We start from the raw sequence: 27,423 nt of genomic DNA, 5'->3' as shown, positions 1-27,423 counted from the left end.
GGCTACGCCACTGGTCGTGAATTCATCATTGAAGCGCAACACGTTTTTTTTTTTTTATGAAGCTATCAGTTTTGTTTATAATAACACTCTCAAAGTTTAAACAGTAACAATAATCTTAGTCAGTCACTCCTGATTTTATATGTTTTGTAATTTAGGCTAAACAACCTTCAGCAATTGCTCTTTCGAAAACAATCATCAAGCGAACGTCTGCAGCGGCTGGTCAAAACCTGATTGAAACCAAATAGACTCTTTTCAATGCTTAGGTGTGAAGTTTACTGGATTACATCATAAAATGTTTGTAAATCTATCACGTTACCAACATGTGTAGTTGAGTAAAACCGACATTTTGCATTAAAAGAAAGGTTTTTAACGTTCATTTTATAAAAAATGTTGGTCTTGTGAATCACATAGTTTTTTCAGTACAAAGATGGGGATAGAATGAACGATGCAACAAGCATATCAGACAAAAAAGTGAGAAGAGTATAAAATATCAATTTTATTAAAATACAAACAAAATATATTTTATAAAAAATTAGGCTATCTCTCATTTGGGGATTTGCGTAAAGTCAACTTTCAGTATCCAATGTATCACGTCAGTAAGTTACAAGTGTCTTCCGTTTGTTTGGGTTTTAAGTCTGTATGAAAGAATTTGCAAAATAGGAAATAAAATTTACCTATTTAAAACTGATATCATTAATTAAGTCATGCACACAATCAATGCTTGCCAGTGATAATGTGAGTTTCCTTTCACAAAAGAAAAAGAGTTGCTTTTGTAATGGAGTCTATTTGTTTGTGTGAAACGCTAGAACTATTTTCAGACTGCGACCTTGCACAGATATTTAGCTGAAAAATCAACTAAATTATTTCTTTTTTGTTTTATATCATCATTCCTTTAGTTTAACTACAAATAAACAACTTGTTATGTTGTTTAAAACTTTGCTATGCTACTGACCTCCTGAAGTGGTTGGAAATTTACAAAGATAGAAACAATTTTCTTAAATGCGCCAATGGTTTACCAGTGTAGTAGACGATTTGTTTTGGATTTTTTTTTGATGTTTAACATTTTGAACGGAATGATTCTGCTTGAAAAGGCTTTAGGGTGTAGCTTATTATGACGTCACTGTGCAAGCAATGACTTACGTTAATGATGTTAACGATCTTGACGTGAATAATGAAATAGCTTGAAGGGCATTTCTTATGTTCGAAACAAATAGACAAACAAAATCTTACAATGAGAATGTTATGAGTTTCACATGCTTTAGTATAAAAATATAACGTTTCACTCATAAAAACGCACCTCTTCTTTATTTGTGCCAGAAGCAAATCTTCTTGTTGAAAAAAATTATTAAATTTGCAAAAAAGATTTAATAATATTCTTTGTTATTACGTTGTCAAGGATTGAATCAAAATGATAAAATAAAAAAGTTATACTAGATGTTTTCCTTTCAATAAAAATTCTATGAAATTAAAAAGATCGCTCATTGAGGCGATTGGCAATGCAGTGTAGCCGAGCAAGTAAACATGATTCTCGCATTTTATCAACGTTGCTGGGCGCTGAATCGACGTAAATTTTGATCGCTGCAAAAGATGCAACTAACAAAACTGTGTTTTTTTTTCGCTGTAACAGCAAAAACAAAATTCTCTAACTATGGACAATACAACGGAAAGCAGCAAAATTATATTGAACAACTTGCTTAGCTTAGCCCGGATTTCATAAATGTAACGTTAATAAATGTAAAACAATGTCAGCTGTTTGCTGAAAAATGCTACTGACTAAAGTATCTGATTTTATCATTACAACAAAGAAATTTCCCAAACAAATGTTTGAGCTTGTAAATATTGATTTACAGTGACAAGACCTTCTGAAGGGATTCTATGCAGGTCATATGTGCATGTGACTTAGTTTGTTCATTAAATAAAAAAGCTAAATTGTTGTTGTTTAGTGAACATCGTGGTCATATCGACAAAAAAAAAGTAAGCCGCGATATTTCAACATAGTTGCCTCAAAAATGCTTGTTTTAGAAAGAGTTTGATTTCAATTTTTCAACTTTCTTCTGTAACTTATTACTGAAACTTTGATTGATGGAAATTCAAAATATTAAATAAAAAACTATCGTGGTAAAAAAGGATCACAAAAGTTGTCGCGAGATGATATATGAAACGACACGAGAACATAAAGTTACATAAATCTTCTGACAAGAAGATTATTGCAAAAGTTGAAGAGGAACTTAAAACACAAATTTACTTACACTTTCCATCACATCAATTGCTAAGCAAAGGATTTAGACCTACTAAATAAATACTATTCACAGGCTGCAGATAACATTTATACAACATTAGGAGACATTGCGTCATTGTAAAACAAGCTCATGGGGACAATTGGAGCAATGTTCATGTTCCCTTTGTTTGCTACGTTCGAAAAAAGTTGTTCTGCATGCACATCAGCCTGTCTATCGGGTTTCCTTCAGCAGTGGATTGGTTTGCAAAGGGAGTCAGTGCTTGGGAGGGTACAAAGGTATTTTGAGGCGACACCCCCGACATTAAGTCACCATCCAGGTTTAAAGTTCCACTGGCGGTGCTAAAATCGGGCATAGAAGTCGTCATGTCCACATGGAGTCTTGCTTCCATGCTTAGTGATGAGGAAGGTCCGGATGAACTATGGGGTGCTGCAGAAAGATACACGTCGTTTGATGGGTCTCCGGAAAGAGGATTAGAATCGAAGTCTTCATACAACAAGTCGGGTGCTTCTGTACATATATTGCATAAAGATAGGTTTAAAATATACAAAAGACATTCATTTACACTTGAATCTAAAATTTTTAGAATGACTTTTTGCCAGACGCTAAATATCTTCATAGTTTAACGTTCAGTATTCAAATACGACATGCTTTCGAATATGTATAGAAGCAAACTATTTCTATTGTAATGACTAAAAGTTTGTTTTGTTACAATTGGTTTTATGACTTGTCTGTGCCTACCATGTGCTGGAGGTGTTGTGTGAAAGTAGTGGCTGCTTTCTGGTGCTGACGTAACTGGAGAAGTCTGAATACTTCCTGGTGACCGGTAGGTGTCGTGATAGAGCGAGTTCTGATGAGGAGTTGGCATTGAGACATACGATCCAGGACTCGATAGTAATTCATCTGAAAGTATGTCACATGTTAAACACTCAAGCCGTTTTAGATATGTCAGTTATGCAATAAATCTCAGCTATAAACAGAATGTTTGGCCTGATGCCATGTCACGTACAAAATGCATTTGTTTTGTAACAAGTGACATATTTGTTTAATCAATGTCATCTCAATTAAGTACGTCAGCATCGATGATTTGTAAGTGGTTGATTGGTAATCGAAGGAGTGATGGACCATACCCAATCAAGCAAAGTTTAATATCGTCTTTTATGCTTCAAGACTTTACGAAAGCAAAACAACTTCCTTTTTTATAAAAGTAATACTGTTCGTAGTAAATGCTTTGGTGCTAATAAATCTAGGCGTAAAAGTTGGATGAAACAAAACTTTAAAATTTGCACACATTTTTGCAATTAAAAATATTTAAGTAGTAAAAACATTTTTAGAAGTCACATGTTCAAAATGACGCATTACTTGTCGAGCATCAGCATTCAACAACTCTTCACAAATATCTTTTGTTTAAAAAACATCAAACAAAAGTTGCTCACTCAAAAATAATTAAATTGCTTTATATAAATGATGTAAACAGATAAGTAGGCTAAAACTTTAATACATTTCATACTAAAGATGATAAGCAACTGCACTAAAGCAAGCAAATGTTGCTACGAAGCAGCAACTAAGATGAAGACACCTTTTAAAGCCAACGTCAGAACCGAATCATTCAAAATAAATGGGGTTACTGTTCAGATTTGAATCCAGCTGCGATGTTTCTGCACTTGACAAAATAGTGGTGAACAAAAACGTTTTAAAACTGAAACTCACTGTCCGAGTCTGAGTCCGTTGTTTTCTTTCTTCTTGACCGGTTGCCTCTGGAACCCCTTGAGCCATCTTGTTGCCTCCGCGCTAGCTTTTTTATCTGACAAACATCAATACGGTAATAAAATTTATTTTCTAGTATTGCTATCTATTTTTTACAAAATAATAAGCAAAAGTTTTGTAACTGTTTTAACGAAGTTTTGAATCGTCGTTTAGGTATGACACACAAGCCAAAAGCCTGCGTGGATGAAAATCTATTTCATTTTCAAAGCAAAAAAAAACAGGCATTGAAAAAGACACAAGAAGATACATGGACTCACTTTTGCTCGTTGATTTTGAAACCAAACTTGAACCACTCTGGGACTTAGGCCTGTTTCCGCAGCTAAAGTTTCTCGGACCTGAATTGAAGATATAAAAAAAAATTCATTTACAAAACGTCGATCAGTTTAAAATAAAAAAAAAAGTAGGAAAATGCAATACGGGAGACACCCCCACACCAATATCACCATGTATGGTAAGAACCAGTGTCGGTTTGTCTATAGAACTAGTGACAACATAACAGCAACCACTTGTTTTTCTTGCATTGTTGCGTGTGACCAGCTAAGTCTATACAAATTACATACGTTTTTCCGTTCGTAATGAATGTCAATACAGCGATGTCTTCGAGAGCACTTGATGGATCAACAAGCATTTGTTGAAAATATTTATACTAAATTTAAACACCAGCACTCAGTAAAGAATACAAATTACCATTTGAAAATTACGTCACATTACTATCACGTTTTTATTGGCGTTAAATATTTAGATACCTAATTTATTGCCAATATCCATCTTGAAGATTTTTTTCGTTTTAAATGTGAACTATGAATGAACTGATTGTATAGTGGCGTGACATACAGTATGTGTAGACATGGCCACCTGGAGATGCGGCCTGATTTGTCACATTTTGCAGATTTTGATTACAGCTACTGCTAGTGCTTGACTGACATGTTTTGACATGTTATTACTTTTTGCGGTTTCCTAATGACAAAAAACTTTTTTGTAGCCTTCGGGAAGCAGTAGCAAATGAGAAAAAGTAAGTTGAAAAACGCAAATCAGACTGTTATTGAAAATTAACAGTCTGACTAAAATTTACAAAATCAAATTTTCTTTGTTTTTCAACATGTGAGGATGTTAAAACCTATTGTGTCATCTGGGGAAAAGAATAAAGAAAGCGTAAAAATCTAATTTTTAGAAAAATTTATTTAAACGTTCGCCCAAAGTTAGAAAAACCTGGAAATTTCTGCAAAATGTGACAAATCAGGCCGTATTTTTAGGTGGCCATGGTGTAGATAATTTGAAACTTTGTAGAAAATTAATTTCAAAAAGCGATATGAAAAGAGTAGCGGACATGGCAAAATGGTCACGCGAAAGTAACCAAATAAATGAACACTAAAGACTTGCTCGTCACGAATAAGATAGCTATTAGGCAATCGATTAAGCCCAAAATTTTCTTACTTTTCTGCATGGCTTTTGTGAAACTTCAAACGATGCTTTAAATTTTCGACGCTGGGCTGTTGTTAGAATTGTTCTTGGCCTTTTCACTCGTTTTCCATCGACTGTTGTGGTGATCATGGACAAACTTGAAGATTTGCTTCCGGCTTTTGTTCCCATCATTCCATGAGGATGTTGAAACCCTAATTAAAAGCAAAGCATTACAAAGCTGTTGCATCCATTTTGGCCTAATACGTGCACATGAAGAGTTTTTGTCATGAATCATATACCAGGTCATAATTTACTTTCATCGAGTTTTTTTTGTAAACATAAACTATAAACTTGTAAGAACTTATAATCCTTTGTAAAACAATTAAAAAAATAACATGTAGTGCCGACAATTTGTCGAAACGAACAATATGTTGTACATTGAATGTACCAGGTCATCAGTTTTTCTACCAGATCCAAAATTAGTAACCCGCATCTCGGATGTGTACTGTATGCTAACCAGAACAAACAAACTTTTACTAGCAGCCAGAGTCCCAACAAGCGAGAACGTGACTATCAGAAAGAATAATGTAAATTTATCACAATTCATCCCCAAACCAAGGGTTCTCAAACTCTGTAGTCGTTCATCCCTCTTCGACTTTTCAAAAAACAAACTTTCTCTAACTGATCATTTTCTGAGTACAATTTACACATATGCCACACTGTCTGTCATTTTTGAAATCCCCTTGTAGGACAATATGGGCTTCTTTTATCAAGTTGTTCGGCAGACAGTGGTAAGGGAACTTGTTACAGCACAAAAAACAAAGCATGCTGTCTCAACACTAAAAATAATACTAGAAGTAAATATAACATAAAATAAAAATTACGTTGAATGTTTAGAAAAACGTCGTGACACTAAAGTATCATAGCACGTGCTCATAGTCACCCACCTCCAGACGTCACATAGCTATGCATGTGTCCCAGACCAGACATGTGTGAGGATTGGTGGGAAAATACGTCATCGTCGCTTCTCTCTGAATGTAGTAACATAGCAGGATTATGTGATATGTCGGTGGCATATAGCTGCTATTTATAGAAGGGAGAATAGTTTTATTATTTTATCAGTATCGCAATAGCGAAACTGGAATAAGAAAAAGCATTGAAAGGGAAGATACTAGCAGTGATCAAATTAAAAAACCACTGTATATAACTCTTTGTCTGCAATAAAACTGTAGTAGAAGTTACAACATTCAAGAAAGCACTTTTATTTTTAGCTAAACAGAAACACATCAAGGATGGTTGCACTCGAAGAAAAAAAATACATTGTCGGGCTTAAGCCACCAAACCTTCTGATAATTAAAGAAGCAATTTATCTTGTATTTTTAAGATATTATAATTTGGAAAAACGCATTGGAATTATAACGCAGAGAAAATTGTGTGCTTCGCAATGAAAAAAGTAGTGTTTTTGCCAAGTCTTTACTCCTCTCTGTTAGTATTAACTGATATGATAAAGTATCAGTTAATCTCAAGCCAAAAAAAAACAATACGTCATAGGACTAGCTTGGCTCATAGCCTATCAACTGCACAACATGGTTGGGATAATAGAATGCAATGTCGGATTTCGAAACAAACTAAAAAAAATAATTTTAATAAACAAAGTGTCTGTCACGTACACTGTGCATAGTAGGCCTACACCCGCTAGTGGTTAACACATGAAAAATATTTTTGGCAAATCTGTTAGTGTTAACATTAGTGCAAGTGTTGATAGTTTTGCATTAAAAAATACTTAAAGAAAATTTAAATTGAGTACAGCCATTGCAAATGCAGCTAAAGTTTAAAAAAAACTCTCATTGTATCAATGCAAAGACATCCTGGAAAGCATTGGTCTAGTATGTACATTTTGATTTTGCTTCACCTATTTCTATACAGTATGCTAATGGATCGCTTGAAAAAAAAAGGTTACAAAAAACCAACATCATTAATCGCAAACGTTATACCTGAATCTGAGGCCGAATCGTTGTCGTGACAGTGATGCGACGACATCGTGACGTCATCGCCCTGGTCTTTACATACTTTGCAATGAATTTGGTTGGTTGAATTATCTATGACGTACTGATCTCCGGACTAAAATAACAAAACAGAAATAAGTTTATTAAAAAAGGGGTGGGGAAAAGTTCCTTGTATGAATATTTTGACTGTTAGATTAATTAATAAAAAAGAGTTATGCCAACTGCAAAATTATGCTATATTTTATACCAGCTCTTTGTATTGAAAAATGATTTGGTAATATTATCATTGCAAAATTAACATCAACTTAATATAGAACCTAACAATTTTGAATTTATCAAAATTAATTAATTAATTAAATTTGCAACTAAAATATGTTTGTCAGTAATCAGTATCACGCCACAAGGTTACTTAAAATCAAGTTGCCACAAGTGAGAAAAAATCTAATCTAAAAGTGATGATTGCTTTTAGTCAGATAGGGATCAATTAACCATTTTCCTATGTACAAATGTATATTTTTACCCATGGTTTCATTCACCTGCAGTTGCTTGTGACAGATGTCACAAACAAAGCATGAACTATGGAAGGCCAGTCCTCCCGCTCTTTGCATGAGTTCATTGCCTGATATGATTCTTGAGCATCGGCAGCACACTTGCAATCTGCAACACAAAAGAATCCATAAGAACAGTTAAAGCAACTGCGACATGCTTCTGTGTGGAATTTTAAAACGATGCTACAAAAATTTATGAAAATAAATAATTTTTCAGGACCTATTGCCGCTTTGGTTTCATTGTGACAAATATTTGTGTTGCGACCGTGTCTTATTTTAAACTGATTGTCCTGCTTTGGTACCATGCACGTTATAACGTCCGCGTTTTGCCGCTTCTCCCATTTTCTAGACCTCTGCTATGTCATATATTGTTTCTTTCGTTCTGATGGTCAGAAATAAAAACAAACTGAACTGAACTGATTTAATTTATTTGTTTAGAACTAAGCCTAATTTTTTTTCCAACGGACACACATAACAATCGCATAAGACTAAAGCAATCTTCTGGATAAAATAAGCTAAGCTACACCAGTATTGCATGTGATAATCTGGATTTATACCAACGTTTCATCAATCAAAGACTACTGACATCTTTAGGAAGCATCGGGTAACGGTAACCTGGTAAACATAGGGCAGAGCACTAAATTATGTTGATGTTAATCGTATAACATGCCAAAACACCGTGAGTCAAATTATAAACTAGAAAAAAGAGTTTAAAAAACCTATATTGCAATTTTTATTAAAAAAGTATCTAAACCTAACAAGTAGATGTTGTAACTATCTTCGTTTACATGTTCGATTTAACAGATATGAAACGGTAAAAATGACGAATTTGTTCATCATCATCATAATCCATCGTCGGTTTGTTCCCCACTAGTGGGGGTGGCCGATTGTTTCCGCGCAGCAATTGTTTTTATCCCTTTTCTCCATTTCATTTGTTATTTTTGTCAATTACAACAAAGGCGTTGCAACTACAAATGCATTGGAATTTAATGTGATTATTTTCAGAAATAACTTATAATTCTTCAATAACATCAACAAACCAGTTAACAAATCTTTATGTCAAAGTTCGGCCAAAGAATGAAATTGATAGAAATTGGCAAAAAGTACTTAACAAAGCATCGGAAAATCGTGTTCTTAGAAGACAGACGGACCTATAACCAAATTTGGTATGAACAGATCCGCCATCACCAACACAATTGTGTCCAAATCATGCAGAAGAATGCTAAATATACATCCATCGTGCAACTTCTCGCCTTCTATTATTTGCATTGAGTAAAATAACGACAAAATTTTATGTTTGGGTTTTGCTACATTTATTGACAGGAAAAATGTGATTTAGGTTTTGCATAGTAGTTTTAATTATACTCATTAAGATGTCAAACAAAAAAGCGCCATATTTATGGCCCGTTTTTAATGTATCTATTGTATTTTTATACATCTTAAATCAAAAACTAAATTGTTTCTTCATAAATTACAATAAAGGGCCTATCTTTCTAGAAACAAATCAAAAAATTTTCAATTAAAACGAGACAAAAGTACAATCGCTAAAATGCGTTCATATTTTTACCTATGCTGATAAATAAACTTCCGGATAAACTTATTGAAAAAGTGTAAAGAATAATACGTTTGCGTGAGTATTATCAAAGTGCTGTGTCTAAAACGAAAAATTTAGCAATTGATGTATAAATATTTTTGTTTTAATTTGCTACAATTTTAAAACGCTTTATGAAGCTAAAGTGTAATAAAAAAGTAACCAGAAAAAATATTGTATGTATTTTTTAACTTTTTCTTGAAGAGTGGTTGCTACTTTAGAATATTGAAATGGTTCAGTGGAAAATTAAAGCACAATGTCAACAAAAACATTTTAATAGAGCATTTAGAAAAAACGATTTAGCGTTAAATGGGTGAGATGGTAGCCTACTATCTATTATAGCAATAGCAGATGAAGAATACACACAATGACTGTTTCTGCATTTGTCGATTATTGCAAAAAAAAAGAATTTGCAGTAAAAGAAAACGTTTGAAAGCTGAGAAAAGCAACTGTTTCAATTTTCAAAGTGTGACCTTTCATGATTTTCACATTGGATTCGGCACAAAACTGTTGATAAGCAGCAAATCTTTTTTTGTTTTAACCTCGTGAACTCGTCCTATGTCCTTATGAACTATTAATTAAAGCTAAAAGTTATTTATGCTTTGCCTTATTGGGTTTTTGATACTGTGAAATGTTGATTTGTGAGCGAACGCAAGATGTGGTGAAAAGCACATTTTTACATTGAAGTAAAATAAAAAATTATTAAATTTATTTACGAATGTATATTCAAAAACAACACATTTAAACCGGTAATCACTTTAGTTGTAAGAGCTTTTTCTAATTAAAGTCCGATGAAAGTAGACTGTGCTGTTAATTTAGACTAAATCAGCTATTTTGCAGCAACAAGCTGAGGAATTATTGCAAACATTGAAATACAGTATATTCTTTTAAACCTCTTAGGCCTTAGTCTAACTCTAAATAATGTCAATTTAAGATACAAGAGTTAAACATTTCTTTCTGCTACATTGCGTCTTGCTCAAAAGTTGCATCATAATAATATTGAGAGCTAACTCAGGACGAATGACCAAGTAGCCTACAAGTGGATAAAATGTTATTCTCAACTAAATTACATATCAAGCTAAAGCTTTCTTTGTATGCATTTCACAACGTTTCAGTGATGTCTTTCAAACAGAGCACAAACACATTCTCCTCACCGGTTGAGTATGAAATTAATTGGTAAATACTTTGCAGTAGAATGTCATTCAAAGTTGAGATTTATACTTGGTTGTGAAGGTTTTTAATTCGGTTACCGTAGAAAAAAAATGAAGAAATACTAATTTAAATTTGTAACTTCATAAAGTTTGTAACAATTCAAAAATATTTATTGCGACTACTTTATTAAAAAAAATTACAATTTAAAATTTTAACAAAGGTAGAGATACTATAAATCAATTGCTCCAAAACGAAAATTTTAAAAATAATGTTGTCACTGCTGTTAGCTTGTGATACAGTAAAGCTGAGCGAGCCGTATTTCTTTCAAAAAGAATTTCTGAGTGCAGCAAACAAGAGAAGCAAATATAGTGCATGATGTAAATTCACTAATACAACACAGCTGTGGGAAAACTAAATATAGGATTACGTGACCCACGGCCGTTTTTCTTCGATCAGAGTTGTCCAGAAAGTTGGATCGGCTTTATGCTTTCAAATGTTATTAAACAGTGTTGCCAACAAAAATAATCTTATGACAACAATATCTGTCATTTTTGCAACTATTTTTTTTCATGATTCGAACAACGTAAACTAAAACTAAAATCGATCCTTCCTTAAAAACGTTTCTTGGGGCAACGAATAAGGCAACTACACCCTGAACCGATTAATCAAATCATATTTTCTTGGCGGGTAAACGAGTTGAGATCAGTTTTGTTTAGCAGCCAAGTCACAAGACAGCTCAGTCATTCGCGTATTGATCTTGGACAAGTTGTCGTAATATTTTCCCATTGTGTACGTACAGGTGCTGTGTTAAGTATCTAGTTTTCTATTGGTTTCTTTGTTGCTAAGCAACAGCACACAAGTCTAATACACTTTCAACTTACGGTCGAGCACCGACTTTGTCAGAACAATTTGCTCATAAACTATTTCCTGACACGAAATTTTTCTGTTTTTGTTTTAGTAATTCTTACCCTTCAAAATTTCACTAAAAAACACACTCTTCAAAATCAAGTCAAAAGTTTACAAAAATTCTGTGTATTATTTTAATATTAAATTGTTGCATTTTTATAATCGTCATCAAATATCGTCGTGTATTTGTTATTATTAAAATAAAAAGTACAGATTTTATTTACCAAGGTCAAGAATCACGTTTTGTTTCAGAAATTTTTCACAAACAATATTCCTATTGCTTTACTTTAGCTAGATATTAAGTAAGCCTACAATACTTTCTGTTTATTGTAAAATATTTGTTTTTGATCACAACTTTCAAAACATGAACAAGAGCGAAAATACTACAGGAGAGAAAAGTTGTTGGAAAGCTCTGGCCATTCATTAGAAAAATTAAAGTGTTATTATTAAAAAAATTTCATCGACTCACACAAATTTCATCAGAGGTATTAAAAAAGTTACATCACTTCATGAAACAAACCACAATAAGCAGCCATTAAATATAAATTACTAAATCACTCTAAAATATCTAGATAAAACATAGTTAAAAAAGAAAATTGAAAGAAAGATTATGAAATGTACTGTAACTATACAGTATTTCGTTTTGTGTAAATGTTGCTTAGCTACGGTTATGGAATAACACTGTCGGAGGTATTTTTCACATTTAACCACTCTGTTTTGAACTTATTTTACTAAATTAAAGGATTACAATCATTAGCCCCTTATTTTCCGGGTAAACGATAATAACTTGTTTTTGGATTTTAAGTAGCCTAAATCAACACTAAGATTACGTCATTCAGTTTCGAAGAATGGTATGTTGTTTATCTTCAAGTAGACATCAAAACAACGTTACATAATAACCTTATCGCAACTAAAATTCAAGCTTTAAGTACAACAATGCTGCGGCCTTTGAAGGCTCCTGAAAGCTTATGTGGCTACGTGTTCCAGCTTTATATCTATAAAATGAAAAGCTTTAAGAAGGAGAGGTAGCAGAAGATTTAGATTTCTTGTTTATATATTATTTGTCAACCTCTGAAGCTACCAAAGAGCTCACATGTTGTATTTACACAGCAATAACATCATCACACGTCGGCTCTGAGTACACGAAGTTAGAATGTAAATTAGCCTACACATCTCAGGGGTCAATATCATTGTGCAGCTGCTATGCAAACACACTATTCGAAAAATTGTTCTATCACCACTACTACCCAACCAACTCGTCCAGTTTGTTAGATTAAACCATTTTTTAAACATTGTAACCTATCTTCCTCAATAGTCGCACGTCATTTATACCTATAGAAGATTTGGGCTTAAAGTTTTGATTAAATAAACGGGAATGCAAAGCAGTGTGTTTCATGTCTATCGTCTGACATTATATTTTAACAAGTTTTTAAACGATATCAAATTTTCTTCTATTGAATATTAGTCGATTCAAGAACGCTTTTCAATTTTGACTTAAGTACAATTGCAAAATGGATGGTTCACCATTTTGTTCTTTCATTCCAATCACGAATCAACCAGCAAGCACAGCAAAACTTTGTTGCTGAATTGTGATATTGACTTAACAAAAACAAGGCTAATATTTTGATAAACCTTCTACGTCAATTGATACCGGAACCCAAGTCCAATGTCTTCCTTTCGTTACTAAACTTTATATTAAACCTGTTGTTTCTTTGATGCTGTTCCAAAAGCATCAAGCTTTGATATTTCACCTACTTGTTCTATTAAAGTCATAATAGCAAAAGCAGAAACAAAGCCAAAAGAGTAAACCAAGAAATTCACTATCTAGTTATTAGTTCTTCTGCTGCGATGGCTTTTTAGGACTTGGTTAAAAGAAATTGTTTATTAGGTTCAATTGAAATGCCTTGATTCTGCGGCGTCGGCTGTTGACAAGTGTTTAGAGTGTCTGGTCGGCGCATGAAGGAAGGTCAGTAATATGAGTAGCCATTAAAAATATAACTATTACATGTCGAAATTCAGCGTGAAGTTTACCGGTCTATCTCGATTAAAAAGTACCTCCCTAATTTCTTTTGCATCTGCACTTAATTACACACATTCAAATCGGCGTTTGGTGCTTTCTAGAAGGGAAGAGAGGCGTTTTCCGCGAAATAAACCACCCCGTGCCACTTCCAATACATTCCGAAAGAATCTACCTTCCGCTTTCACTGTGGTCATTATGGTGTAATTAGTAGATGACAGCAGTCAAATTTTCCGCACGTGTTCTGTGATATTATAGGTGGATGTTGGGCCAAAATAACAATTAGACGGTAATTTAAAACACACGAAATATTTAAAACATTTTTAAAACTCAGTTCACTATAACCACGTATTCATAAATAGATTTTTTTTAAAAGGCACAGAAACTTTTGGACTAGTAATTGTTCAATTAGCAGTATTTACTGATCTCTTTGCACTAAAAGCATCTCAAGCGGCTACATGGCGGCATAGACATTATTATTTAAGATATTGCCATGGGATTTATTTCCAGCTGAAACGGTTGTTTCATTTTTCAAATCTGGTGTTGCATTTAGCAAACACTTAAAAGGAAACATTTCCCGTATTCATCTTCAATTATCTGTAGAGTTTGGGTTGCCCTGTCCCCTGTGTCATTGGGCTGGGTAAATGCCCAAGTATAATTGTGCTTGTCAGATGGCTACTCATGACAAGGTGCGAATGTACCTGCTCGTTTGGTTTGGTATGCTTAGTCTTACACGATTGCACTGCAACTTGTCGAGGTCACGGGCCAAAAATAGAAAACTCTTTCAAGTTCTAAGTTCTTCAAGTCATGGCAGCATTGGAAAGATCGTTATGAAGAAGTTTAATTGCTACTTCATCGTGTTGAACTTTCACATTTTGTGTTACTGAGCACAAAATAATTAGTACGTTTAAAAATTAACGACTAATTATTTTAAGTATTTCCACACCGAAGTTATGAGTACCAGGTACACATTCATGAACTCTAATGATTCCACTTCAAGGATAGAAAATACAAATTACCAACCAGCGGTAAGGGATATAAATAAATTAACGTACAAATTAAGAAACATCTCAGGTAACTCTTTCTATTAAAGTGGTCGCAGCAATTGTTTGATTTCTGCTAGAAGATACATATTTTTAATATTTTTGCACGTTGTTTATTATGCTGAAAAACATGCCAAATCAACTTAACTGGAACCTAGCGTACACATTAAGTGCGAAAATATAAATGTAATTGATGGCGCAACGCAAGAGAGCGCATAAAATTTAAATTGCTGAAGTTTTGCTGCTTCAATTTTTATTACACTTTATTTAACCTTCATAGTTCACTAATGAAAAGTAACAACAATAAACTAATGCATTCGGATGCATGAAGCACTTGGCTTGCAAGCAGTTTTATAAGCAAATGTGAACTAAGCGAAATTTTAAGTTATATAATAAAGTGCCTTCTTGGCAAAGAAAAGCTGATCAACTGGCACGCAAGGTGCAGAACTGTAACGAAAAAATGCATAATTTACGTTTGGTTATTAAAAGTGAAAACTTTATAAGGTAAGCAGACCTGCATCATAATAGCTTTGGCATGACACCGTCAACAATTGTTATTTCATATCCGCTGAAATGTTTATAAAACACGATGTTTTTCTATCAGCATTGTATCAATTATTTAACTGTTTGTTCTGGCGCGCCCGCTACCTTGTAGCTGTCAGTACTTCTTCCATCAATAATGCACATAGATGACTACAATTTGAAGCTAATCTTGTGTAAACACAAAAAGAAATGGCATTAACTTACTAAACGCGTTACCTTTAGATACCGTGACAGCATATGGCATTGCTATTCATTGGAGTCAAGATACTCATGAAAGACTGAGAGCCTATGATTGCAGAGCAAGATTTTTCCACCAAAGGTCGCACATTTTCATGACCAATTCATTGTTCAAAGAAAAAGATAATACATGATTTCATGAACATTGCACAAATCTTTTATACATCATCTTGATCAATGACCATCATATCATTATGTAGAGCTGACTTGTCAGAATTTTTTTGCAGAAAATTTTTCTTGTTTATTATATAAGTCGCTTTCTAATTTTTGGTTTAACTTTGTTATGAACGTTTACAGTATTTGCAATGAGGAAGATAAACTCGCAGAAAGACTAACGCAACTGGTAACTTTGCAAAAAGATTGACAAACTATGACGTGTTTGAAAAACTTGACATATTCATCTACTTGGCAATATACCATTATTGCATAAGACAAGAGCAGTGCAGTTATTGGTTAAGTAAATTTTGTAAATCGTATGGAATTTATCGGATTGATATATACAAAAAGCATAGGCAATGTTGGACTAACTGGGAAAAGGTTAGGTTCAACAGAGTTAAGAAAACTTTATAAATGGCAAGCTTTTCAGGTGTATCTATTTTCTGGATTTGCTCAAGTAACTCCAAATGGCTTAGCAGCTGGATACAGCGCATGTCCTGTGCTGACAGCTTATTTCTAACAAACTAAAAGGGCAACTTCTCCTCACTCGCTCTCTATGGTGCAACAAAAGAAACACCTGACACCGACCAAAATATAAAGATTATATTTACTGTACGATACACCGGGCCATGAGAGGCTGGGTAGAAACTCAAATCCTAGTTCCAAATTGTTCAGTTTTGTGTTGTCTATAGCAACAAAGAAAATAATTTAAATCGAATCAAAAGACATGTACTATATAAACAATTTAAAAATAGGATGCAGTTGTGAAAGTTCACATATCGGGCTTATCTTAAGCAAAAACAGTTCAATGCATATTGCATAGTCCATTGCATCACAAAACATTTAGTGCATGGCGAAAGCGGCCAAAAGAAGCAACTGAAATGATTCCATCAACTGCTGCTGGCAAAAGTTAATAGATCAATTCTTATTGGAAGATAAGAATTCCTCTGCACCAACATAACACCGAAACGAAAAGTAGTATCGCAAGATTTTCAATTTTATAAGTTGTACGGTAAACACAAGTGTTAATGTTACTTTAGTTTACGATGTTCAGTGTTCTATATTAGTCTTGTTAAAATTTACATGTAGAGCATTATTGCTAACCTGTTTTAGATCCATGTCAGGGAAAATACAGGGCTGCAATAAGCATGGGCTTTACTTTCAAAAGTAAAAAACCGTTCATACTATTTTCAAGCTATCAGACGCTGTTACCGTATATAGGCTACCTTTTCGTATGGCGGTTCGTTTTCGTTAAATGAACGCTCAGTAACGTGTTTGTAATGAAAAGGTTCGACAATAAAAAAATTTATCAAAGTGCAAAAAATGGCAACTGCATGTCAATAAAACTTCAAAATGGCCGCTTGGAAGCGGAAAGTCGTCCTCCGGAAAGCAATTGTGACGTCATACAACTAACATGAACTAAACAAATAGTTTTAACTGCTTAGGCGGGTGGATGAAACATAAAAGCAAATAAAATACCAAGCTCTTTGATGTAACTGCAATCGTAAATCAACTTTTAAAGTATGTGTGACGTCACAAAGGCACAATTTTGAGCCATTGTTTTATAAGGTATGGAATTATGTTGCAACAAAAGGCCATGTGGACTGTGAAACCAAACAAATAATCCACTGTCTTTTAAGATAAGCTATAATGTAACGCGTTTCTTTATGGTTCTTTCTCGACGACTGAATTACTGTTCTATTCATGCTGTGCTCAAATAATGTGAGGGCAACGTCATTATTTCGTTAATAAACTCAAAGCAAAAATTCTTGTTCGGTTAAAGATTCACTCATCAAATCGCAGTAAATCGTGTCCTCCTTAAAGCTAGCAAGCATTTATTTGCTTTCGAAGAGAGGTGACAACTATATGGTTATTTGCAAGAATATAACATACGGCTTTGAAGAGTGTGCTAAGGTCAATATTTGTCGTCTTTGATAGCTTCTGCTGCACTGGAACTGTGTGATAATGCAAACATCGAATCTGCTTTTCTGCTTTGTTCCTTTCCTGTTTCATCTTTCACTTGCTGTAACAAAGTGAAGTTTGCAAGAACTATGCGGTTGAAAAGAGACTAACTGATTTTTGAGATATGATCGGGGAACTCTAGAAAAAACTGAAAAGCCAAATGCCTTAATTTATGTATTTTATGATTTAAAGTTTGCAACAAACAAAGTAATGTGTCTTTTGATTGATTCAATATGCACATACATACCTGCTGTATCATTTTTTCAGCAGTAGCTTTTGTTGCTTTAAAGTACAAAATTTTGAAAGGTTGTTTGTTGTTGTATGTGATGACGTTTGTACGGTATGTTGTTGTGTGTTGATTTGCATACGTTGACTGTTGAATTTATCGGCCTGCAATATGACAACTTTTCACTCACTCACACCTACATGTGTGGGCCTATTGGGCGTTCTCCAGTGGGTCAAAAGGCATTGGTTGCTGGCGCAGGTTTTTCGGTACATTGCATCAATGCAAAACACAAGGAGTTTGCTAAAAGAAATTGACATCTTGATCAACAATCAGCCAGCTTTTGATTCTCGCCATGTTGATTGATCACCCACATGAGAGGTTGTTAATGTAGATACACTTGTCACCTTAGAAAACTTGTTTAGAAGCTAAAATAACGGACCACAGCCAAGCAACTGCGGCCTGCGGTTATTGTTATAAGCAAAATCTAACTGCTACATCTAAATGTTCAATGCTTAGACCGGGGCAATAGCTACTTTTCTGAAAGGTGATGTTTTTCAGAAAGTTTTTCATACTTTTGACGATTCGTAATTCAACAAAAGTGAAACTATGTTTTCAGGAATATTTTCTTTGTACACAAACAAGTACTTAAAAGAAGTTCGTACCTTTTAGTTGGACCTAGTTCTTGTAAACTATTTAGTTACTATACTGCAAGCTAAAGTTTGAAAAAAAATTCACGTTCTTTAATGATATGACCGGTCATTAAATCAAGCACCCACATCCTACCAGGCACTTACGTTGGCGTGAAATCTTTATTAAATTACTAGACTATCGTTATCACACCTAAAAACTCTCAAGAGACTTCGGAGCAGAAACTGCAAATACTTTTAGGACGACAGTAAATATTATCAAACGAATAACCATCGGTGATTTCTTTTGTACAGTATTTAAACTATACAATCTCTCTTCTCCACATCACGAAAAATTTAGAGCTTTTACGTACCACAGTCTGTTCAAGAGAAGGATCTTCAATCAATGACTCAGAAGCCTACACCAGAGCATCTTCATCAACACCAGTTCGATCCCACAAAGCTTTTTGAAAGCAACTAGCTTACCAGCGGTGTCACACAGACATTTGATTAAAAAGTTATGAATATTTTAAAGGTCGTTCAATATTAGGATTCACCAAAGAAAGCCTAAAACTACTATACTTTGTGCACATCCTACAGACAATAATATAGTTGTGACAAAAACGTTGCGCAGTTTTCTGGAGATATGAAGAGGTAAACCGTTTTTTTTTTAACATCTGCAAAAAGCTAATCAAAAGATAACATTGAATGATTCTCTTCAAGGAGCCCGATTCACAGTAAAAGTTTGCAGGTTGAGTACCTTCTAGAAATTAAACAAATGCAAAAGTCACCCAATCTTACTGCGCCACGCTTAGTACAATGTCGCCTTTCAAATATTTATGGTTATGCTATAAAGCATGTCCACCGACCTCACGTATAATGTTTCGAGGACAACTTTCTGATATCATCTTTTACATTATACATGCAAACTGCTCAGTGCGTTTTGTATTAACTTGACAACCAAACCATCATAAACTCATAAAAACCCTCTGTCTCATGACAACTGTTAATGCGCGGCTAAAAATTGTAGGTGAAAGGTTCAAGCACACAGAGACATTTTAAAGAGGTCAATAAAAGAATTCTTACTATTTAGGTATGGCTTTTGAATCAAACACGTGACACAGCCGTCTCATGTAAGTGTGAATGCATGAATAAATGAACAAATTGATGCTAAAGTATTACTTATTCAACTTTATTTTCCATGTCACAATTACGAGTCTTTCCGGTTTGAATACAGGCACCACGACCAATGGTCAATTTTTAAATATTTTAAATTGTTTTATGGTTCGAGCTGTTTCAAGGTCGTGTTTCTTAATATATTTATACTTTTCCTTAATGGAGCTATTTCCATTTGTCTCCTGTTCACGTAACCCACGAATTGTAGTCCTTTAAGCGCATGCAAACGCGTGGGAGTTAACGATATAGAATTAAAGATAGTTAGTTTTCTTTGCCGAGATATGAATTAGTAACATCCGTAACACATGCCAGAATTCAACGCCTATGAATTGCACTTAACAAGGAACCTGTTAATATTATTTGATAGAAAAGTGCTGTGTTAACCTTGTTATCATGTAACGAAACTTCAAGCGCAAAACCTTGTCAAATGACAGAAGAAACGCTTCAATGCATATCGAAGCCTTCCACTCCTTGCCGAAACATTTGCTCAACTAATGCAATAAACTAGGTGATCCACAACAGATCAATGGAGCGAAATCTTTTTCATTCTCGTCTTTTTTTGTTTCATCAAATTACCAGGACTTCTTGTAAGAAACGACTTCCATTTGAAAAATAACTCTAAGTTGCCGAAATCCACATTTGCTTATGTAAGATTCAGAAGAACTAAAAACTTTAATTGTACCCTAACAATTGCTTTCCAATGCGAAATTGCATATAGTACTTTGTATTCGCTATCGTTATATAAAATCAATAAACGCAAGGGCAACGATGCACGACCATAGTATGAAAGACGAATGTGGTTTTATGGTTAAGCTTCGCTTACAAATCAAAAACGGAAACAGATGTGTCTCGTGAGCACAAGTTACAATCCATCGCGTATCTCCTGTCTTCTCACAATGAGACGCTACGTCATAAACAGGATTAAGTTACAGAAAGTCGCTACTGTCAATGGTGTAGCCCAAATTGCATTTCTTTAAGCATGATAAAGTCGCTACAATATTTCTGATAAGACTATTTCTAGAATATTCAATTTTCCTTCATCATTATAAATGTAACGTATTTCGAAGAGAGGATTGTTAACAATGATTGAAAAGATAAAATTAATTTGCGCAAGGTTTTCTCATACCAACGATCTAACATCATTAAACCACTATTCTCTACTGGTTTCAATGTTAACAAAACAAGCTTTTTTTGACCCAGTATTTCTTTGTTAAGCAAAGTGTCAAATGTTCACTTTCCATTAGCCTACTTGGTGATGGGCAAGAGCAGAGGAAGTTAGTAGCCAGTCAGTTCGCTCATCAACAGTAGAGAAGATTTTTTAGTTCTAATTACATCCGTAATTATCGTTACGGAACAAGTGTCGCCAGAACATGTGACCGTAAGTCTGAAATTGTATGGCAAAATCGTTTAGCAAAAAATATGAGCCTTATCAGCGCCGGTAAAGTTTTGTATTTGAAAGACTTCGATGACTGGACTGGACATACTGTAGCTTGACATACTGGACATATATACTACGGCTGGACAATGGACATTGGACATACTGTAGTTGAAAACAAGTTTAGACTAACGTTGCATTGTTTAACTGCATTATGGCGTCATACAATCTTCCAAACTAACAAAATCGCGTAAAAAAGTTGTTGATGTTCATTTTCCATTGCGAATTTAGGTCCAAATCCTATTATTTTCCGCCAACATCACTCAATCAAAACAAGAACACAAACTCTCGGACATTTCTAAAACGTCATCAAACGCTACTGTTGCGTGTCGTATATACAATTGTCAATGTAAAAATATTCTCACGCCAAATTAGAGGATCAGTGAAACAAATCTACCAAAAGTGAAGCCAAGCGACGTTAAAAGCATTATCTGTGTCCCTGGACGCATAAACGAATTAGAAATTGTGAGGATGACCGGGATGACACATGCGTCCTCAATCAAAGTGTGAGTTATACGCAAGGAAATTTCTAGCAAGGGGCGGTCGGTACGAAGTTGTCGCTGTGGCACAAATGAGTATTCCTTTGTTTAGGATTTATCTCAAACTAATCTGTGGCACCTTGTCAATTAAATAAACCAACTTTTGTGTTTAAAAACCTATTTTCTTTGAGAACAACTCTTCAAAACTTTTTAATTGGAATAAAAATTTACCCACTCAACATTATATTTTTAATATTAATATTTTTATTTTTATTTCTTTATTTTTTTTTTATTTTTTAATGGCCACACAATTTATTTCTTATTTCAGTTACTTCACAACAACTGCTAACATTGTTGATATGTAACCGGAATGGCGAACTTGGAAAGTGGCAATTGCTTGTAACAATAAAGCAACACAATACACTTAAGGTATCTACTCTATTGTCCGCAACTACATTTAAAAATAATACCAGTTTGATTAACAGGTTACTGAAAGAAATAAAACCCCGTCCAATGGTAGATGAGCCCCTAACAAAGCACTGACATCTGGTTATCAGCATGGGTGGCAAGGCGTAATTCACGGTTTAAAAAATTGTTAACCTGACAAAGACGAGAAACCTCTACGTATGCTATTCTGTGACTTCAATGGTCAGACAATGAATAAACCTTTGCAGTAAGAACACCCAATATCAACGTTTTCACGATCTAATGCAGGGGTCACCAACTGGCGGCCCGCTGGCCGCATGCGGCCCACCACGCTGTTTTGTGCGACCCGCGGAAGGTATCAGCGCACAAGTATAACCAAAAATACTTTTCTTGAGGAGTTAAAGGGCATGAAGGAAGAAAATACTTTCCGGGAAGCGTATTTTCGCTTTGCATACGATTTCACCGACCTACCAATCAAATTGTAGTTTTAGGTAGGGGTCGTTTAAAGTTATTCCAATGCGATGTCCACTTGTCCAGCCACACTGTCCCAGTGGTTGATTAAAACGTCTGTTATCGAATTTCGAAAATGTCTGTGAGCGTAGGGTTGCGTATTTTAAGTTTGTAAATGTCCTGTAAACACTAGCGTGCGTTTCACCGTTATTGGATTTCACGAGCAGTGTTCCTTCATGCAAGTTTTTGTTTGCAAAGTAGGTCGGTGTGCCAACTCAATTTATAATAAATTGGAAAAATATTATATATAAATTTAAAGACTTTTTCTGGTATGAAAATATTTAGCTTAGTACTGCAAAATGTTGTTAATCAACAATTCTTGTCATGCTGATAAACACAGCAAGTGACATTTGCCTATCAAAGAAAGACGGTTTTATAGACTCACACAAAAAGGATGAAAAACCAATTCATTGCTTTTTTATAGGGAACACTGTTCATGAGTTACGATAGAAACGTTTTTTTGGTGATTTCCACAAGCGTTTGTTTCATGGTGCTTGATTTCTTTCTCCCTGTTATTGGAGCCTATTTTTCGCTGATATGTTTGCAGGTCACTATTGTTGCCTGTATTGTAATGTGTCAAACATTTCCATGTTTACTAAAACTGTTAATGGCAAGATATCTGTTGTGAAGTGAAGTGACAACACCACTCTTTGCTTGGCGATGAATATTCTGATGAAACCGCTCGCCTCGCTATGCGTGCTCAAAACAAGTGGCCTCGTTTATTAGGCAATGTTAAAAAAGTCAAAAGTGTTGTTAAAGGAGCTTGGCCTGGCAGTAGCGTTGTTCGGCTAATTTTGTTGCTGCGGTATTCTAAGATTAAAGAACATGTAACGCTGGATACTGGGTACGAAATGCGTTCTTTTCTAGCATAAGAGTCAACCTACCCAAAATTTTATTAGTGCGGCCCGCCACAGCTCTCCTAAGGGCCAAAGTGGCCCGCATGCAAAAAAGGTTGGTGACCCCTGATCTAAGGTATTGTTTATTTTCTTAGTTTCAACAATCCAAACATGATTTTGTAAGGTCAGAAAGGTCCTTAATTCTTTTTTTCAAATGATTTGACTTTGAAATTCAAATTACTGGTAACACTATAACCACGGTACCAAGATTTTTCACTACTCAGTAGAGCCACATTGTCATTTATGACCGTTGTTTCACCGTTTCAAAATACCGATTTCGTTTTATAGATAGAATATGTTAAAGTTTTTCGCGTGCGTAAGCTCATGAACATAAACTTGAACAACAGTGATAGTCCAGAGTTTAAAATAGACGAAGTACAGTAGACTACCATACACTTGAAAATGAAAAACGGTTAAAAATGACATCTCGGTTCATAGCCATAATAAAACATAGCCAGCTATGTAAACACTATTTTAAAATTTCAATATGTACAAAATTCCTCCATACTATAATGAATGTTATACAGTACTTGAATGAGCTATAAATTGCATTCAATGGAAATTAGCTCACCGGTAACAATCAAGAGTAGAAACTGAAGATGAATGCGAGGTTTTGATGTTTTTAATAATTATACAGAAACACAAGTCCTGCCGTTGGCGAAACTGGTATCAATTCCTTTGTACGCGATGTTTCACATCAAATGCTTCAGCCATTCGTATTTGAAAGATGTGGCAGAAGTGAGAAATAAGTCATTGACAGAACTGCTGTTAGTTTTGTAATCTATTTTTTTTCGCGCAACTTTTTTTTTTGTAATTTAAATGATTGCGATGTTGTGAGTTAGGGGCATCAAACGTGGCTTTCCTGTTCAATTTATGGAAATCGCGCGCGTTTAACAATGCTTTCAATGCTTCGGCTAATTTATACATATTAGCTGTAGTAATCATTTTATCTATAAGTTTTCTGCATCACAAAGTATTACCAGAAAATGCAAAAGAGAAAACAAGGGTTTGACAACTCTGAATATGTCAGTGTTATAGGATATAATGTTGTTGTATAATCTACTCTCAATAAATATATGGAATAACAATTAGTTCTAGGGTATGTTGCTCGGCAGCCGATTTGTAGCAAGAATTGACAGCGATAGACACCGTGTTTCGTCCATGAGGCTGGGCTCGTCAGTATCGCACCACTAATTCTGCCACAAAGGTATTAGACCACCGCTTTACCAGTCAGTTGGTTGGTTCACAATAGTTCTAGGGTACTTACTGTTTGTAGTCTTGAGGGCAGTATAGTTGGCAGTTTTTCGTGTAGCAGGAATCAACCAAGGCCTGTCTGCAAACACTGCACTGGACGCATTGTTCGTGCCAGGAACGATTGTCAACCCAACTGTAATATTGATCGTATATTGGCTGGTTGCATCCGTAACATTTGTAGAGATCGGTGCTTGCCACAGATTCGGCGGGGTTCGGTATCTCTGATAACCGCGAGTAATCGTCGCAGTGGTCGTGGTTTGTCGTTGTTGGAACATGAGCCGTCATGGTAACTCGTGAATCTAGAAGAAACCATGAGAAATTTGAAAACTTTTAGCAAAAATGTTTAGAAAGTATTTTTCAGTTTACTGACAATATAAACCGCAAAAACGAGTACCAGGGTCTTTTAACTGAACAATGTTTGAAGGGAAAGTGCAAATTACATTTTAAAAGATGCAAACTTTCAAAAGAATAAAAATTTTGTCATTTATTCCATCTGCTTGTTGCTGATACAATGAGTTGAAATCTGTATGATCCGAATTCGATTGCATTGAATTTTAATTGATATAAGTAATACTGGATTTGTATAAAAGCTAAATTTTGAAGTTTAAAAATTACATCAGGTGTTTCGAGCATTTGTGACAAGAGGTTATGTTGAATTTTCAATGTCGGATTACTTCTCAAGAAATCATTAAACTACTTTCAAAACCTATAACATAAAAATGGTATTTTAGAGCAGCCTACTGATAAATGAAGCAAAATAAAAACTGCTACACCATATAATCTTGCGACATAATAATAATAATAATAATGTATAATTTTGGTCTCAGCTTAGGTTTTCCATTGTAAAAGTAGGTCTAATCAAAAAGTCAGAATGTTCAGAAAAACTTTGCAATTATTCTTTAAAACTGTAAGTCTGTAACCCTTGACGCAATGAAAACATACACAACATTCTTGATCTATAAAACCTAATCGCCCATTATTTGTTTTGACTAAAATGTTAAATGATTTAAAAATTAGAACGATCAACACTGAAAGCATACAATTTTTTAAAACTTTATTGTTTTCTAGCTATCTAGGGTAATTGAGTTTGTTTAAACCAAGTCCTTCAGTTTGGATCCGCAGGGGAAAATATTTTGCAATTATTCTTATTTTTCACACGTTCTTTGGCGTAGGCTAGCACTCACGCTTGACAAATTCTAAGAAAATAAAATGCTTTTTTGTTGTTTTTCCAAATATAAGCAAAAGCCAACATCCGACTGGGCACACGGTGACAATGCAAATCAGACGAATAGACACCCGTTCCCTGGGGTCAGTCTCATTGCATTTCGAAGAAACAACGCGGTGTTTGATTGTCCAACAACGCTTCAGCTTTGTAGCCCACGCGCTTTCACGCATCCGTAATGCTCTCAATAAAAAAAAATAAAATAAAAGATTGCTTATTGATTCATTTGTTGGATCCGATAACAATTAACCCAGGGAAAAGGTATGTAGCGTGTATTTAATACAAACGTATTTACACAAATGCAATTTGACATTGAATTATTTAGGTGAAGTGCATAAAACTAAACAGCGAATAATAACCTATTTTCCAAGTAGAACTTTTTAATTTCCTCAAAATTTGAATAAAAAAGTCATTTATGCTAGAATGCTGTTAGTCGTGATTTTTTAGATCATACCCAACAATTTTTTAAATAGAAGACGACATTTTTCAAATAAGCATTGGCCTGAACAAATGAAATCAAATATCTACCAAACTTTTTGAAGCCAGTGCAAAGCAAAAGTTACAGCATCTTTTACTTAATCGTGACTAGAAAGAAGTTGTGCATCATTGAACCACTCAAAGTTGAAGATTGCTGTCTTTATGAGTAAAAACTTGATTGAACTGTTCTGATGTATTTCACAGTATATATAACCTTACAGAATAATAAAAATAAGAATAAAACCACAGAAGCAATTACACATTACCGTATGTAGAATACAACATTGTAATATATAAGGTATGTTTATCACTTTTGTGTGAAATTTAAGTAAAGAAAAAACAAGAATACTTTTGATTTTTTGAAATGCAATTTGCAATCAATCTCAAAGTTCTAGATAATGTTTTTTTTTTAGCAACAAGCAGAAGAAAATCAAAGAGGTTGCATTTACATTCTGCAAACAAGTAAAACCTGAAAAGCATTGTAATAAAATGTTTCTTAATTTAATATTGTGTCCAGGTCAAAGACATATCCTAAAGCCATATCAAGTTCTAACTAACATCCCTCTGAAATCATATTTTACATCTTAGTTTTTCTTACCTTCCTCGTGGACATCATCGTCATCCATATTTGTCATATCGAATTATCCGCTTTTTCTTCCTAGCTTACTTTGTCATGGCACGGAACAAGAGGAAAGCCGACAAGTATCAAGCAACGAATACAATTTTCCAGTGTTGGTTTATCAGCAGACGTTCAGATAGTTTAGTCTAGTCACAATTGCCTGTTAACAAATACACAAGCTGAGAAAAGTTGTCTATTTACAAAGAGGAAATGTCACCAGACGTTAGGGTAGTATAACAATGAAAATGTTGGTTAGCTAAAGGACAACCAAATTATGCAGTAATATGAAAGCCTACGAAATATCCACAACTACAATTGTTGTGTATGCTGGAGTTCAAGACTTAGTCTTGCTAATAATGAAACTGACACATATGAAACAAATAATTTTTTTTATTGCATTTGTAAATTCTACTTGATATACCTGACTGAACTTAATTTTGTTAAATTAATAAAGTAGTCGAGATTTTCTTAGTTAATTGCGGAGTTTCCATTCAATCTCCAGTCTCCAGGG

At 34.4% G+C, this 27,423-nt stretch overlaps 1 protein-coding gene across 1 annotated transcript; it reads right to left on the bottom strand.

Annotated features, from left to right (window-relative positions):
• Nucleotides 1-259: 259 nt before the first annotated feature.
• On the bottom strand, nt 260-27,022 carry LOC145772226 (LIM homeobox transcription factor 1-alpha-like). Its single transcript, XM_082584082.1, has 10 exons — nt 26,892-27,022; nt 24,608-24,893; nt 7,948-8,068; nt 7,400-7,526; nt 6,353-6,436; nt 5,439-5,617; nt 4,262-4,339; nt 3,948-4,041; nt 2,979-3,140; nt 260-2,747 (listed from the first exon to the last, which is right to left on the bottom strand). Exons 1-10 carry the CDS (start codon nt 26,926-26,928, stop codon nt 2,410-2,412), a joined length of 1,506 nt encoding a protein of 501 aa, XP_082440208.1. The 5' UTR covers nt 26,929-27,022; the 3' UTR covers nt 260-2,409.
• Between the last annotated feature and the right edge of the window lie 401 nt (nt 27,023-27,423).

Source organism: Aplidium turbinatum, chromosome 1, assembly GCF_918807975.1.
Source record: "Aplidium turbinatum chromosome 1, kaAplTurb1.1, whole genome shotgun sequence".
NCBI classification, from domain to species: Eukaryota; Metazoa; Chordata; class Ascidiacea; order Aplousobranchia; family Polyclinidae; genus Aplidium; species Aplidium turbinatum.
The sequence above is the reverse complement of the archived record's forward strand: the minus strand, read 5'-3'. Positions and strand labels throughout refer to the sequence as shown.

Coding starts and splice junctions, on each gene's coding strand:
- LOC145772226 (XM_082584082.1), bottom strand. CDS start 26,928: ATGACAAATATGGATGACGATGATGTCCACGAGGAAG. Junction 8,069..24,607: donor TGCCCTCAAGACTACAAACA/GTAAGTACCCTA, acceptor TTTGTGTTGCAG/ATTGCAAGTGTGCTGCCGAT. Junction 3,141..3,947: donor AACGGACTCAGACTCGGACA/GTGAGTTTCAGT, acceptor ACATACTTTCAG/ATGAATTACTATCGAGTCCT.